The sequence below is a fragment of the Corvus cornix genome, chromosome 12 (assembly GCF_000738735.6).
Source record: "Corvus cornix cornix isolate S_Up_H32 chromosome 12, ASM73873v5, whole genome shotgun sequence".
NCBI lineage: Eukaryota > Metazoa > Chordata > Aves > Passeriformes > Corvidae > Corvus > Corvus cornix.
In genome coordinates this window covers 17,787,482-17,801,619 of record NC_046342.1, presented here as the reverse complement: position 1 = coordinate 17,801,619, position 14,138 = coordinate 17,787,482, and the positions used below count along the sequence as shown (strand labels likewise).

Below are 14,138 nucleotides of genomic sequence, written 5' to 3'. Positions count from 1 at the left end.
AATTGGAAGAGAAAAAGAGGCTTCCTCAAGGAAATCACTGAAGTGTCCATCAACACTCTATTGTGGACAGGCAAGCACCAGGAATTTCTCACACTGTGCCTTGGGAAGCTGTACTGTGCATTTCTGCTTTATTGTATTGTGTGGGAATTTGGGAAACCTTCCTATGGAGACTGCCTGACACAGAGTCCTAGAACAAGATTTATGGCGTAGACAATGTTTTTCTTATTGGTAGAATTGAATCCAAGATCTTTAAATCTTGAAAATAGATTATATTTAACCTACTTTGAAGTGGAGATAGGCAGCAGATGTGAAATATTCCACGTGTACGGATCCATCATAATTCAAGCACTGCTGAATGTTGCATAGGTATTTAGGTGTGCAAAGTGCAGGGAGCTCATTACATGGAGCCCTGAGCCTTCATTCCCTTGAAACATGTGGGGTAAATACTCCCAGTGACAATGTGGGATAAAGCAATAGCTCTGTCTTGAACTCCAGTGTTCTGACATGAACTGTGAAGATTTTACCCCAGTTAATACTGGTGAAATTGTACATTCATGTGACACAAAGATCAGGTCATCCTGTCTTTCGCAGCTGACCTCGATAAAGAGGGTGTAAAAAATAAATGATCCCCAAATCGGTGAAAGGTGTTAATCCTCATGGGGATGTGGGGAAAAAAAATGCAGTATCAGAGTATTTCACTGTCAGCAAATATTGGTCGAATTCCAATATTTATTAGTTGTTAATATCTCAATGAATACATTTTAGGAAGTTCTTCTGTAAGAAGTTAACCCTAAGTATGGCTACATAAATCAGTTAATAATTATCATAAAAGCCTGGTGTGTACGTGGTCACGTTGAGGTCTTTTCACTGCATTGCAGAGCCGGTGATGGAGAGGAGATGTTGGTGCTAGGAAACAAGGAACCTTTTAAAAGGAAATCAGTGCCAACCCTCATCCAAAGCTGGCGTGGCTGGTGCTGTGCCTGGGGCAGTGGAAAGGTTCAGCTCTCAGCTGCGCTCACTTCCCTCATGGCCACAGGCAAATCATTAATTTCCTTGGCCTGAGTTAATTGCTGGTGGAACTCCACTGTAGTGGGAAGTTCAACAGGAATTAATTTGACCTTCTGTGCTTCCAAAGCTCTGTATTAAATAATGTTTTCATGCATCACCAGGGACTTGTTTTCTCCTGGTTGTTTTCATGTGAGGGTGTTACAAGACGTTCCTGAATGACTCACTTAAGATAAGCGAATTGACTCTGGAAAGTTCTTTGCCCATAGCTAAGTGTTTGCAGCCAAGTTTCATCCTACTCTTTTCTCTTTTCCCCGTAGGCAATGTCCAGAATTTATCTTTTCTTGGAGAAATAGCATAGACTGAGATTGTGAACTTTCTAGTAAATTAAATAAATTCAAAGAAAATTCACAAATTACCTATGAAATAGTGTTGAACTGATGTGTGAAATAGCACTAAAGGAATAAAAGAATAAACTACTGTTGTCTTTCATGCATTGATGTTTATTTGCCAAGTGAGCTTTCTCCTTCCTGTGAAAGCTGTAACAGATGTTTTAAATATCTTTACAGTTTTAAGTGTATTTTGGGTAATTCTGAAGGATGTGTGGTATTATTGCATCAAATTTTGGCTTAAAAAATAGTGATTTTTATGGACTTTCTTCTACTGGTTTGCATTACCCAAATTCTGTGCCAAGTCTTCTGCTTTCAGAAACAGTCTCATATACCCATGTTTTCATCCAGTTAAGTGCTGCCTTGCATTAGAAAACAATTTAAATGGTATTTAGCACTAAGGCTGACATACCATTATTTTTTTTTTTTTAGGACTTAAAGGATTCTCTTCAGCATTAATTTGATGATTTAGCCACATCACTTATTTAATTTCAGTCTCACCATTAATGCCTTTCTCTTACATTTGCCTCGATTGCAAAATGATGTTGTTTAATCATTAGTGATTTTAATATTGGTTTCACTAGTCCAGCTTTAGTGATCTGCACTCTCAATTTTCTTCTGGTTTACTGCTCATAATAAAAATGTATAAAAGGAATAATAAGTTATTTGTTTCATTAGGGGCTTGGAGCAGGACCAGTGGGAAGCTCTGTTGGTACAGATGAGTCTGGGCAGAAAATTGATGAGTTCTGTGCCAATTAACCCTTTGATGTGGAGCAATAACTTGTGAGGGTCTTTGTTGCTGATGTGTATTTTATCTGCAGCAAAACCTCACTGGATCCAGCCCATAAAGGATGTGGAAGTCGCTGTGGAGGACACCTTGTACTGGGATTGCAGAGCAAGTGGGAAGCCCAAACCATCCTACAGGTGGTTGAAGAATGGAGAGCAGCTGGCAATAGAGGTGACATTCTGTTTTGAAAACCTGGTGCTGTGTAAAATTAACAATGTTCATGCGAACAGAATTCATTAAAGCTGTGGAATTAGAGGAGAAATCTTTGATACTGGGTTTGTATTTTTCGAGAGCATCCTGATGAGACTTCTAAAGCTACAAAGACAGATTATGTCGTGCAGAAATATTCCAGCTAAAAGCAGATTCAAAAGCAACAATAGAACCACAGAAAGAAACACGTAGGGAATGACTGGAGAAGGAAGTTTAATAACGTTATACATAAAGAATTATAAATAGGGATGGAGAGCTTGAATTATTTTAATGTATTTGTAGCTGGCATTTCATTAAAGGTAGTAAGGAAATATTTTCCAACTTCTTGACAAAACTCCTAACGATTCATGGGTTTACCACTGCTTTACTTGATGCAAAGAATGGAACACAAACAGCAAAAGAACATAGGTGTTTGCTTTCATGCAGTTGTTTTAGTAAATTAACAGGAAGTAATGCACTTGGTGACAGGGAAAAGAGGTTGAACTTAGAAGGTGAAAGGTCAGAAATGCAGAACAGGATCTGATACTCCTTACTGATTTTAAATCTCACTGCTTCTCTGGAAAACAGCCCCATTCTGGTTACCAGGAATATGAACTACAGGCACTTTTGCAGGAAGGATTTTGCTCTTGGGCCAGTGCCTTGTGCTCAGTGCTGGCATTTGGGCAAGAAAGTGACTGCTTGGGTGAATTCACTGGATGGTTCTGAAAAATGAGCAGAGCATGGGAAAGCATTTCTTACATCCATGCTGGCTAAAGGGCATGGTGGTGTTTTGTGGACAGGTTAAATGAGGGAGCACAAAATCTTCTCTGGGTGATTTAAGAGCATTGTTACTGTGTCATGCAGAGTCACTAAGGTAATGGGCTTTTTTTACCTCAGGAAGTGCAAAAATATCTTGGAATCACTCACTCTCCCCACTTCTCCAGTTTGGGGTGTTGGTGTCCAGCCTTTTGGTGTGATGTCAGGGCAGAAGTGTGACTTCCTCTGGAAATACTGAAGGACCAACTGTTGGAGAGCCAGCACTGAGGAGAGCCCAGAGGAGTTCTCTGTGTGCAGTGATCAGGTGTCTTCTGCTCCCTGACTGCAGTAATCCCTCGTGGTGGGTCTCCTTCACAAACATCTGTTGGGGTTGCTCCCCTCAGCTCCCCTTCTCCATAAACAAATCTTCTGTAAGAGCAGCAGCTTGGGATGCTGCAGAGGAGATCAAGCCATGGAGACTCAGGCTTTTTTCCTCTTTGGGATTGTTTTCTGTCTCTCTGGATGAACCCCTCGCACTCAGCTGGGACAGGACCTGTCCAGGAAGGAGCTGAGCTGTCCTGGAGTCACCCTGTGCTTGGGCCAGCTGTGGGTGCTGCCCTTGGCAAAAGGCAGGGAGTGAGTGATCGCATTGGGCCTGCTAAGCCGTGTCCAGACCCAAAGAACAGCCCGTAGAAAATACTTTTGGGCAGGTAGTTTGGGGTTTTGTCTGTTACTGTGTCTCTGGTTTTCCCCAAAGTTGATGCTCCTGTGGTTTTCTCACTGCTTCCTTTTCTCACCAGTTCTGCCACTCAGGTTAGTCACTTCTCACTGTAATTGAGCTTTCTGAGAATAAGCAAGGTGAGAAGACCCAGGCAGATACTTGAGCAGCTTTGCTGGCTCCAGGGCATTTAAGTTTGTGTCTTTCATTTAATGGCTGATGGAATTTTTTTCTGCACAGTATTAGAGAGAGCTCATTAGCAAGTGGCACATGTGAGATCTCTAAATAGTGTGAAATGCCAGTGCCATCTGCACGGTTTGGATAGTCTGGTCTGTCTGAGGGGGCTGGTAGCATTCTGTCCCTATTTCTGGAGAAATAAAAGGGTATTTGAGATGGCCAAACCTTGGTGCGACTGGGCAAGTTTGAAGAATTATTTTCATACACTGCATTTCCAGGTCTCCATATCTGATCACCATTGCTATACCATGATGCAGTCGTGTCACTTCTTTTAGAAGTGTGTTCATGATTTTGCTTTTGCATTTACCCTATTCATTGTATTTATGCTGTCCTATTTATATTCCTTACTTATTTTAAATTTTTCACAGGAAATAAATCATCAATAAAGATATTTTTCTTAATATTCAGGGAAGGATCCAAATTGAAAATGGTGCACTTACAATATCAAATCTAAATCTGACAGATTCTGGCAGATACCAGTGCATAGCTGAAAATAAACATGGTGTCATCTCTTCGAGTGCAGAGCTCAGGGTTGTAGGTAAGATGTTCCTTTTTTCCCTAAAACACAAACCTCATTATCCCTCTCCACACCCCCTTGGATTGCACCTCAGATTTAACTCACTCAGCTGTTGTCACTGAAATGAAACTTTTTTGTCAACCCGATGTCTGTATCTGCAGAGCTGAGGAGTTGAGTCATCTACTGCCGGAGGATTTGCAGGCCAATCCTTCATCTGAAACAGAACAGCATAAATTATTCACGACGGGAAGAGCAGGGATGGGGTTTTGGGCTTGGGGCTGAGGTTTAAAACCTCTGGTGTGGTGTGGAGGCGGCGCTGGCTCCATCAGCGGCTCTCACCTCTGTGTGGGGCTCCGAGGCACCTTTAAAAGCCTCTGTGTGCAGCCCTTCTGGGGCTGACAGGCATCGTCCACCCAGCCTGCCTGTGCTGGGGTCTGACACGGTCACAGCTGGGGAGGGGAACACTGGGCTTGGGGCTGACACACACTTGAGCAGTTTCTCCCTCCAACGTGAGGTCAAAACTAAGCTGTAACTGTGCTGTGTTTTGGGGACACAGGTTCCTGTTTCCTTTGTGTGGTTGATCAGCACGTGCTCCTTAGCCTTGGTCTCCTCAAACACTGAATTTCCTTTCAAAGTCAAGTGTTACTATAGGGAGAAGCCACGAGCTTTTTCTAAACTGGTAGTTAATGAAAACTTCCCTCAGAATGAGCTGCATTTGTTGTTTCATGTCATCTGACATGCACTGTCACGTGGAACTGGAAACCTACTGGTTCCCTGAGGTTTAATGAGACTCTTGGTGTGATATTTATTAGATATATTAAATAAATCTGCTCCTTTCAGCAGAGCATTCAGTTGGGCAGCTACTGAGCATTCCTTGGATTCATTGAGCTTCAGTCTCTGCAATCTTCTGTGCTTGCCTTGTTGGGTGTTCACCTGCTCACAGCTGAGACCTTTGGTACCAGGATGAGGTACAAAATAATAGGATAAGGAGGAGAAATGCTGAATTGTCCAATAGAAGATCTGTCTGAACTAATGAATGGTGTTAATTATGTTTGGAATCTGAGAAGTGCTCGTGTAAGTGCTAAATAGTAGTATCATTAATACCATTAAAAGTGCTTTATTTCACTATTACTACCTCTTCTGTTTTAGCTTCTGCTCCAGATTTTTCCAAGAGTCCAATGAAGAAACTGATCCAGGTTCAAATAGGCAGCACAGTTGATTTTGAGTGCAAACCCAAAGCTTTCCCTAAGGCCAAATGTTCCTGGAAGAAGGGAGGTGAGCAGCTACACGAAAATGAAAGGTACCATGTTACATTGGTTTATTTGTTTTAATCTTACAAGGAGCTTTTGTGTGTCATTTTATGCAGTAGTGTCAGCTGTAGATCCAAACAGCTGTAAAGTTTCTCTGAAGTCTGGCTGGCCTGGGGTTTTTGCTTGTTTTTTCATTGTGATGGTATCAGAGCACTGAGAGTGCAAGTGTAGTGCTTTCTCTAAGGTCAAGGGCCAGATTTTGTTTCCAGTTTAATGTAGAGTTGGGCCTGATTTAGAGAGAACCAGGTGCTGATAGAAAACTGGGAATGCAAAGCCTGTAAAACAGTACTAAAAGCCTTCAGCAAAATGCTCTGAAAATGTTGGCAGGGAGGCAAACGAGGTGTGTTACAGCCGTGGTGATGATATGGCTGAGAGAAGAAAGAAAAGTTAATTGGGAGGTCAAGAATAGCAGATGAAACACGACAAGAAAAGGAAAATGCCCTTCCAGGTTCTTTTCAAGCAGCCGTGATTGTAGCAGGGATGACAGATGTCATCACTGTTTACGTGACAGTGGATGTGTTTGGGAGTTGTAGTTCTCAGGGGAGGGTTTGTGATTCACCCGTGCCCCCAGCTATTGATTTCCAACAACATGTAAATGGTTTTTTTCCAGTAATAACCGTTAAAGCATTACTGAATTAGTCATAAACTGAAACTGCACAAGTGTGCTGGTTAAATTGTGTAAAGAGACAGTACGGGGCTGTACCTCTGCTCTGGAGCAGCTTTTTGGGTTGCATCTCTCCCACACTGGGGATTGCTGACTTCTCTAGGTTTTCTGTTCTACAGTTCAGTATTTACACAGACTGGGAGTTGCAGGGAGTGAACTGGGGCAGCAAAAAAGCTCCGTGGAGGAAAGGTGTGATTAAGATAGTTACAGGTCTGATTTAGCATGAATATAGTCAGTGTGGCATTTTGGGCATTCCAGCTGCAGTCAGGACAGGCTGTGCACACTCAGAGGAGCCAGAATTACTAATTGGGAGTTCACTCTGGCCCCAGGTCAGCCTTTCTGTCTGAGTTAGACACGACTGCACTCACAGCAACAGCCGTGGGAAGTCACAGTGTTTGCTGGGAGCAGTGGGGACAGGATGGCTGTGCATGTGCATCTTGGAACACTCTGGTGTCACACTGTGCTTGGCAGGATAATTCATGGACAGGGAGGGCCCAGAAGGCCAGACATAGACTGAGGAAACCAAACATGTGGGTTTTGAAGGAGGATTGCCGTGGCAGTGTGGTGTGATTTAAGGAATGTGTCCCTGCTCCTCTGTTGGGTGGCACTGGGAAGCTGCTTCTCAATTAGACAAAATTCTTCTGGTGCTATTCCTGTAAAACACCACACTGGGCTTTTGTTTTGCAATTTTTAAACGCAGAAGTTGCTACCAGATAGATAAAACTTAAAGAGACTGCAGTGGAGACCTTTATTTATTCCATTGTAGGGCTGGAGCTGTCTCCTTGTACCCAGAAGCTTTGGGCACTGTCATCTTTGCCCTGGCTCTTTGTTCACAGGGGCCACAGGAGTTTTCATGTGTTCTGGTGTTAAGTGTTGTCAAATGTGACAATTTGGCAGAAGTTGGGGCATCTGTTGTTGCAGAGCTGGACATGGTACCACAGCCTCATTGGCTGCCTGCCTGCCTGCAAGCAGGCGAGCAAAATCCCATTCAAAATAGCACTGCTTGTAGCCACTACTTCTAGCCTTTAATTAAATAATATTAATGTATTAAATTAAACAACGATCCCTAAATTTATGCGATACCTGTTGCCTTTAGATGGTTCTCGATGGGTTTTAATTTTTGACTGATTTTGTAAAGCACTTGTGAAAAATGCGTAGTTCCTGATTTTGTCCATTTAGGAAAATTCCTAGCTTTTGTGCCCATTCCATGTCCATGACAAGTAGAATGGTATCCTTCCCAAATCCGCCTGTCTCTGCTGTTGGAGCCTGTGTAGGTTCAATTCATGAGAGTCAAAGCTGCCAGGCACTGCTGGACCTTGCAGGGCTCCACATCTCCAGGAGAGGAGAGTTTCAGCCACGATTTTCATCTTGCTTTGGGCTTTCTGTCTGCCTGGCCATCAGAGCTGGGCTTACTGGTTGCTTCAGGTTGCCCTTCCAAACCAGTACCTCCCAGTTTCATTGGAGGTGATGGTACCAGGCTAAAGAAAGCAGGGCTCAGTTTCCAGAAATGAGCATACATGATGCTGCCTGCTCAGGTTTATGAACACAAATTACAGCTGTAGCTCCTGCAAAGTGCAGGTAGTTCCAGAATATCACCCAGAGCGTATATTTTTGACAACATATTGTAAATGGCTTCCAGAGGAAGCACAATAACAAGACAGTAATCCTGAATTAATCTAAATGAAGTAAACTCGCCTTCAGAGAAGAGCAGAGTGTGGTTCTTCTCAGAAAACCCTGGAGTTCATTACTGTCTGCTGTGAGTAATTGCAATTCGTGATTTTCTTGCAGTTCTACAATTCCTGCAATTCAGGAAAGGGTTTCAAATTAGCAGTACATTTTTCAGCCATTAACTACATTTCCAGTGAAGTTTGTTGAGGAGGAGGGTTTCCTCTTTTTTAATTGCAGCAAACAGGAGGATGGAGTTCCTTCCACAAGGGTAATTCTGCTCAGAGAAGTCCAGTGTGGACAGCACCTGGGAGAGGTGGGGAGGCAGAAGGAGCTTAATTTTAATTACATTTGCAGCAGCATGGATAGAATTTATATATCTTAAGAAAACTCACATATGAATAATAAAAATAAAGCACAAATACTTCAATTTCTTGTCATCAGACAACTTGGGTTTCACCGAGGTGCTGACCACAATGCTTTAGTAAAGCCTGAGAGAGTTTCATTTTGATGGCACTGTTGGTTGTATTCTTAATTTATTTTCAAATACTTCTGCATTTTCAGTATGTAGAAGATTTGGATAATGACTCAGTAAATTTTAATTAAATGAGCTGAATATGGTATGCGTTGTGGAGGGGAGAAAATATAATACAAAATGGATTCATGAGCTCTGGGCTGAGAAATCACTCAGCATTGAAGAATGCAATCTTGTTTCTTGTTAATTTTGCAAAGTATGTGATTTTTCCTTTTTTTTTTTTAAATATCTTGAATAAAGAGAGCTAAAGATTAAAGAGCAATGGAGTGCAGAGAGAAGTGAAAGCATAGGATAACATGCAGGAGGAAAGACAGAAAATGGGAATTAAATTTATCAGGTGCCTGAGACACCTCCACCTCCAGAGGCATGAATTTTTGTTGTCCTTTTATCCTCCAGAAAAGGAGGATTAGATGTTTAACCAAGGTTAAACACTCCTGATGCTGGTTTAACTCACCAAAACCAGAATAAATACTAAAACATGCTGCAACCCAGACATAACCCCTTCCAAGAATTCCTTAATGTTTTATGTATGTACATGGGGTTTAATTGTCAGATTGTACTTGACAGTTGCTGCCTGTGGGCTGTCGTGGGTTCTGTGCTCCTGGCTCAAATACCTGACTGGAAGAGGGTTAAAAAAACAGGATTTTGTGAAAATGCACAGCAGTTTTTCACCTTTAAACAAACTCAGCTTTATTCCTAGATGTTTCTAAATTTACCAAGACTAGAATGAGAAGATGCTGCAAAAACTTCACTGAAAGACTTGCCAGTGCAATTCCCTTAGGAAAACTCCAGTTTTAGCAGCTTCCACTGTGGCCAAGTGATGGCAAATTAAGGGAGGAAAGAAATAATTCCTGACAAAGAATTGCACGATACTTATAAGTATTAGTTAATGATTTTAGCTTCCCTGCAGTTTGAATTAAGTATTTTTATTCATTTTGTGTTACAGTTTGAAGTGCTGTGATGTGAAAAGTAATGCATTTACTTACCAGTACTTGCATAGGAATTTTTTTTGCTGACTTTCCTGTTAATTAATCTGCTTTAATTTACTTGGAATTTGATTGATGCATAAAAGGACAGTTTTCACCCACTTTTCCACTCTTCCTTTGCACTGAAATGTTACTAACTGGAAAGGGATGTGTTTGTGTTTATTACCATATCAGTAAGGATCTAAAACAGTAGCATTTTTTGCTGAATAATCTGACAAATGAAACAGGCAGTGATTCCTGAGTTTGATGATGTCTGTTAGTTCAGTAATAAAGCATTTCCTTGGGAAGATGGACAGGTTTGCAGTCATTATCAGTTGCATTATTGGCACCAAGTTTCAGTGGATCCTGAGGCACCATTCTGTCTTCTCTCTCTAAATTTAAATACATAAATGTATAATTTTACCAACATGAGCCTCTCAAGTCAGTCCTGAAGTTGTTTAATCCTTCTCCCCATCCTGTTGACCTCCATGTAGGAATGTGGGTGTGAATTAGAGGAAAAAGGATCTCCTCAAGCATCAATTCCCCCGATTCTGGTCAGGAGTCAGCGAGAGATGATGAGTTTGTCAATGACGCTGTGATCTGATGGCCAAACAGGTCCTCAATCCGTCTCCAGCTGGATCAGGACCATGGGGGGAGCAATGGTCCTGATTCCCAGAAACAGAGGCTAGACAGGAGTAAGGGAATAAGGCAGGTGTTTATTTGAAAGGCCTTCGAAGGTACCCTGGGGAGCCAGAGGCCACTGCCAAGAGGGACCCCAAGGTGGACCCCAGGTCACGAGTTCTTCACCCTTTTATAAGTTTGGTTCATTTACATATCAGGGTTAATTCTCCAATTAAAGCTTCAGTTTTCCCCTCAGCTTGCCCCCCTCTCAGAGGCTCTTTGGTTTATACTTTTGGGCGTAGGACAGTCTTGGTGTCCCTGGAGAGCAGGCCTGGAGAGGCTTTGTTATGTCTGCCTACCACGAGAGAGCAGAAGTGAACAGGCTACAAGAAACTCCAGAGTTACACACCAGGCAGTGCAGGATTTGAAAAATACCAAAGTTAAAACCGAAGGCATCAGTCCCTTGTACAGGGCAAAAGGTTTTGTGCCACTCACCAGGGTATCAGAAGGGTGCAGGTTGTGGAAAGTGGAATTCGCTTGGGAAATGTCTGGCCTTCAGCAAAATGGGTTGGAAAAACACCTGTAGATGCAGGGAATGCCAAAGGCTGTATTGTTATTTTTGTGTCACAGGGCTGAGCCTCTCCCTGGCATTGTTCCAGCACCGAGTGTGAATATTGAATAATTTTAAGTAAACTAAAAGCTTTGTTTTGTCTCATGTTTCAGCAGGAGGACAGAGCTATTTTTGGGTTTAGGGTTTCCATAGGCTCTGAGCTGCATTTGCTGTTTTGTAATTGGAAAAAGTGGAGCATTTCTCTTTTTCTAATTTACCAATAAAGATTTTATTTAGACTATAATATTTTTCTCAATTTGATTTTTCTTGGTGTATTGTTTGCTTTTTGTTTTTAATTCTAGAAAAAAAATATTATTAATTATATCTGGGTTTTAATAAGCCTACTGCTTAATTATTTTAGGCAAGCTAGGCTTGCAGGTAGCTCAGAGCACTCTAAAAGTGACTGGTTTTAATTAAACAATAGACATTTTCAGGTTTATTCCCTGATCCTGCATTTTCCTTTGTTTGATCTTGGGCTTTGTCAACACTTGGGGTTTCTTTAGTTTTGTATTTTTTTCTATTGGAAATTGCATCAAAGTAGATGAAGCCTCAGCTAGAAAGTTCAACAGCACAGGAGCTTGCAACCATAATTGAGATGTTTTAACACCTTTTTTTGATGTCATTCTAATTACCTATAAAATGTATTACTCATGTCTTTAACACATTTAAAATACCTATAAACCATATGGCACGGTTTAATTAATTTTAAATGTTCCATCTAACATGAAGTGCAGCCAAATATGACTTAGGAATTTTCCAAAACAAGTTAATGAGCCTCAGGGAAGTCACTGCTGAGGCACATCCTCCCTTGAAGAATACCTCAAATGGCACCACATCAGCTGAGGTACCTCAGGATGCTTTGTGGTTATAAATGGATTAAGCTGCCTATTTATAGCTCTCTTTCTCACCCCAATAAGATGCTTTTGTCTGTTGTTCTAACAGGGTGACTTGTTATCTCTTGTAATTTGCATCTGCTGATTTCATTACTGCACCACCTTTGCCCAGAGGAAGAGTATCTTAGCTACAGCACTGAGAGCTGAAACGCCTCTTTTAAGGAAATACAAAATGCAATTTGAAATAATTAAGAAAAAAGCATTTAAAAGCTGTGTATGTTTCTATATTGTAATTCCAAAAATTCTGTTTCATTGTAAGGAGCAGTGCAGCTGTGGCAGGAGTCCAGGTTCCTGCTTTTAGATGTTTAAAACAGCCTCCATGTGGCTTTGAGGATTGGGTGGATTTGCTGTTAAGGGAGAGGGGCAGTGGAACTGCAGAGCCCTGGTGGACTCCCACTGCTGTGGTTTGCATTTAGGGACTGTGGGTTTGGGGTCTGACAAGTTAAGGGTGAAGGATAAGATCACTGAACCCTTGATGACCTTTTCATGAAGAAATTTTCCCCAATATCCAATCTAAACCCCCCTGGCCATTTCCTCTGGTCCCTGTCACTTGTCACCCTCCTCAGCATAACCTCGGGTCAGGGACTTGTGGAGAGTTTATCCCATATCCCACCTAACACAGCAGCATTTAACCACAGAACTCAGCCAGGGCAAATGATGGGGATCTACTGACGTTATTTTACCTCAAGAGTGTTGAAAATAAAAAGAGCAGCAGAGGTGTGTAATTAATTAATTAATTTTGTACTGAATAAAGCAGCAGGTTAATAGCAAAGCACATACAAGTGAGCAGGCAAAACACTCGCAGCTCCTCTGAGGGAGGGAGGATGGCAATGTTAAATTTGATGGCATTTGCTGCCTTTTCAGCTGGCACTTCCCCTGGAAACCGAGCAAGACTCCGGCTAATGCAGGCAGAGCTTTGCCTGAAGAGGGTTTTTTTGCTGCTGTGTTCATTCTGTACCAGTGTGGGTGCTGAGGGCATTTCCCAAACACCATCCAGCCAAGGTGCTGTGCTCTGTTTGGTGCCTCTCCGATGGACTGATGGGATGTGAGAGAAAAGCTCTGAAGCTCTTTTGACTTGGGCATCTCAGGAAAATGGGTACCTTTTGTTAACGAGTGTGGACATTTTTATATCTCTTCAGTTATTTTGCTGCTCCAGGTTGTCTTTAGGGTAGAAGTGCCTGCCACTGTGGATAGAACAGATGGGAGGACACGAAACAGGGAAAGAGGGAGTCAAACCAGCCTTACCTGTGCATCCCTCCAGTGCTGCTGCCTGGGATGTCACCTCTGCTGTGGGGATGTTGCTGCTCCTCTGCCCCTACCAGTGCTGTGGGTTTTCTGCTGTCTACATCTTGTATAAGCACCTTCCTGCTTGTTCCATGCTCTCACTGGGGGAGGTTGTGTGGGGTGAAGGGAATTTTCTGTCCTGCAAGTCCTTCACAAAGGAAGTTCATGAACAGTCCTATAGAGTTGTCATGGTAATCACAGTGATTTCAAAGTTGCCGTGCAAGATTGCCTGAGGTAAACAACAAAAGAGCTGAAAATTATTCCAGTTCCAGTTGGTGCAGATGAAAAAGATGGAGTTCATGTGGGATTTCTCTCTTTCACACACGTACATATGCCCACATCTCTAAAACATTGGTTACTGGTGTCCAAAATAACACATCCAAAGTAATGTGTGGGTTCAAGTTTGTTGCATATTGTCAGTGAATGATCACAACATTTTCAAACCCCAGGTTGGAAATTGTCCTGGTTTCAGCTGGGACAGAGCTCATTTTCTTCTTAATTGCTGATACAGCTTAATAGGTCTGGGATAACAGTAAGGTATTAAAGCCTTCTGTCTAAAAGTGCTGCAACTTTCAAAATCTCCTCATCATTTTTTAGGATCACACTATTAAAGGATGGAGGACTGAGGATAGCCAACGTGACCAAGGGGGATGCTGGCAGCTACACGTGCCTGGCAACAAACCAGTTTGGAACAGCCAGGGGCTCCACCAACTTGATAGTTACAGGTGGGTGAGCTGGGACAGAGGGGGATGGACCTGGAATTGCAGACTCAGGAGTCTGCAGTGATGGGGTAGAATGTAAAAAGTATGAGAAGTTATTTATTTAATGTATAAAGATAAAAGGATGGCTGTTACAGCTCTTTTATTAGTTGAAAGGAGAGACACCGAGGGATTTTTTTGTCTTTGACAAAGATATTTCTCAGATGTGAGGGAGTTCTGAACACTTCCCTCCCTCCTCTCACTTCTCTAAACACTAAATAGTGCAATTATGCTT

At 42.1% G+C, this 14,138-nt stretch overlaps 1 protein-coding gene across 3 annotated transcripts in view; it reads left to right on the top strand.

The window, feature by feature from the left end:
• Positions 1-14,138, top strand: part of LOC104683378 (contactin-3) — a 96,564-nt gene that overhangs the window by 67,008 nt on the left and 15,418 nt on the right. For all 3 annotated transcript variants that reach the window (XM_039558982.1, XM_039558980.1, XM_039558981.1), the window contains 4 exons: positions 2,216-2,352; positions 4,490-4,619; positions 5,748-5,898; positions 13,743-13,870. In XM_039558982.1, coding sequence (XP_039414916.1) covers positions 2,216-2,352; positions 4,490-4,619; positions 5,748-5,898; positions 13,743-13,870 — 546 coding nt within the window. The remainder of the gene's footprint in view (positions 1-2,215; positions 2,353-4,489; positions 4,620-5,747; positions 5,899-13,742; positions 13,871-14,138) is intronic.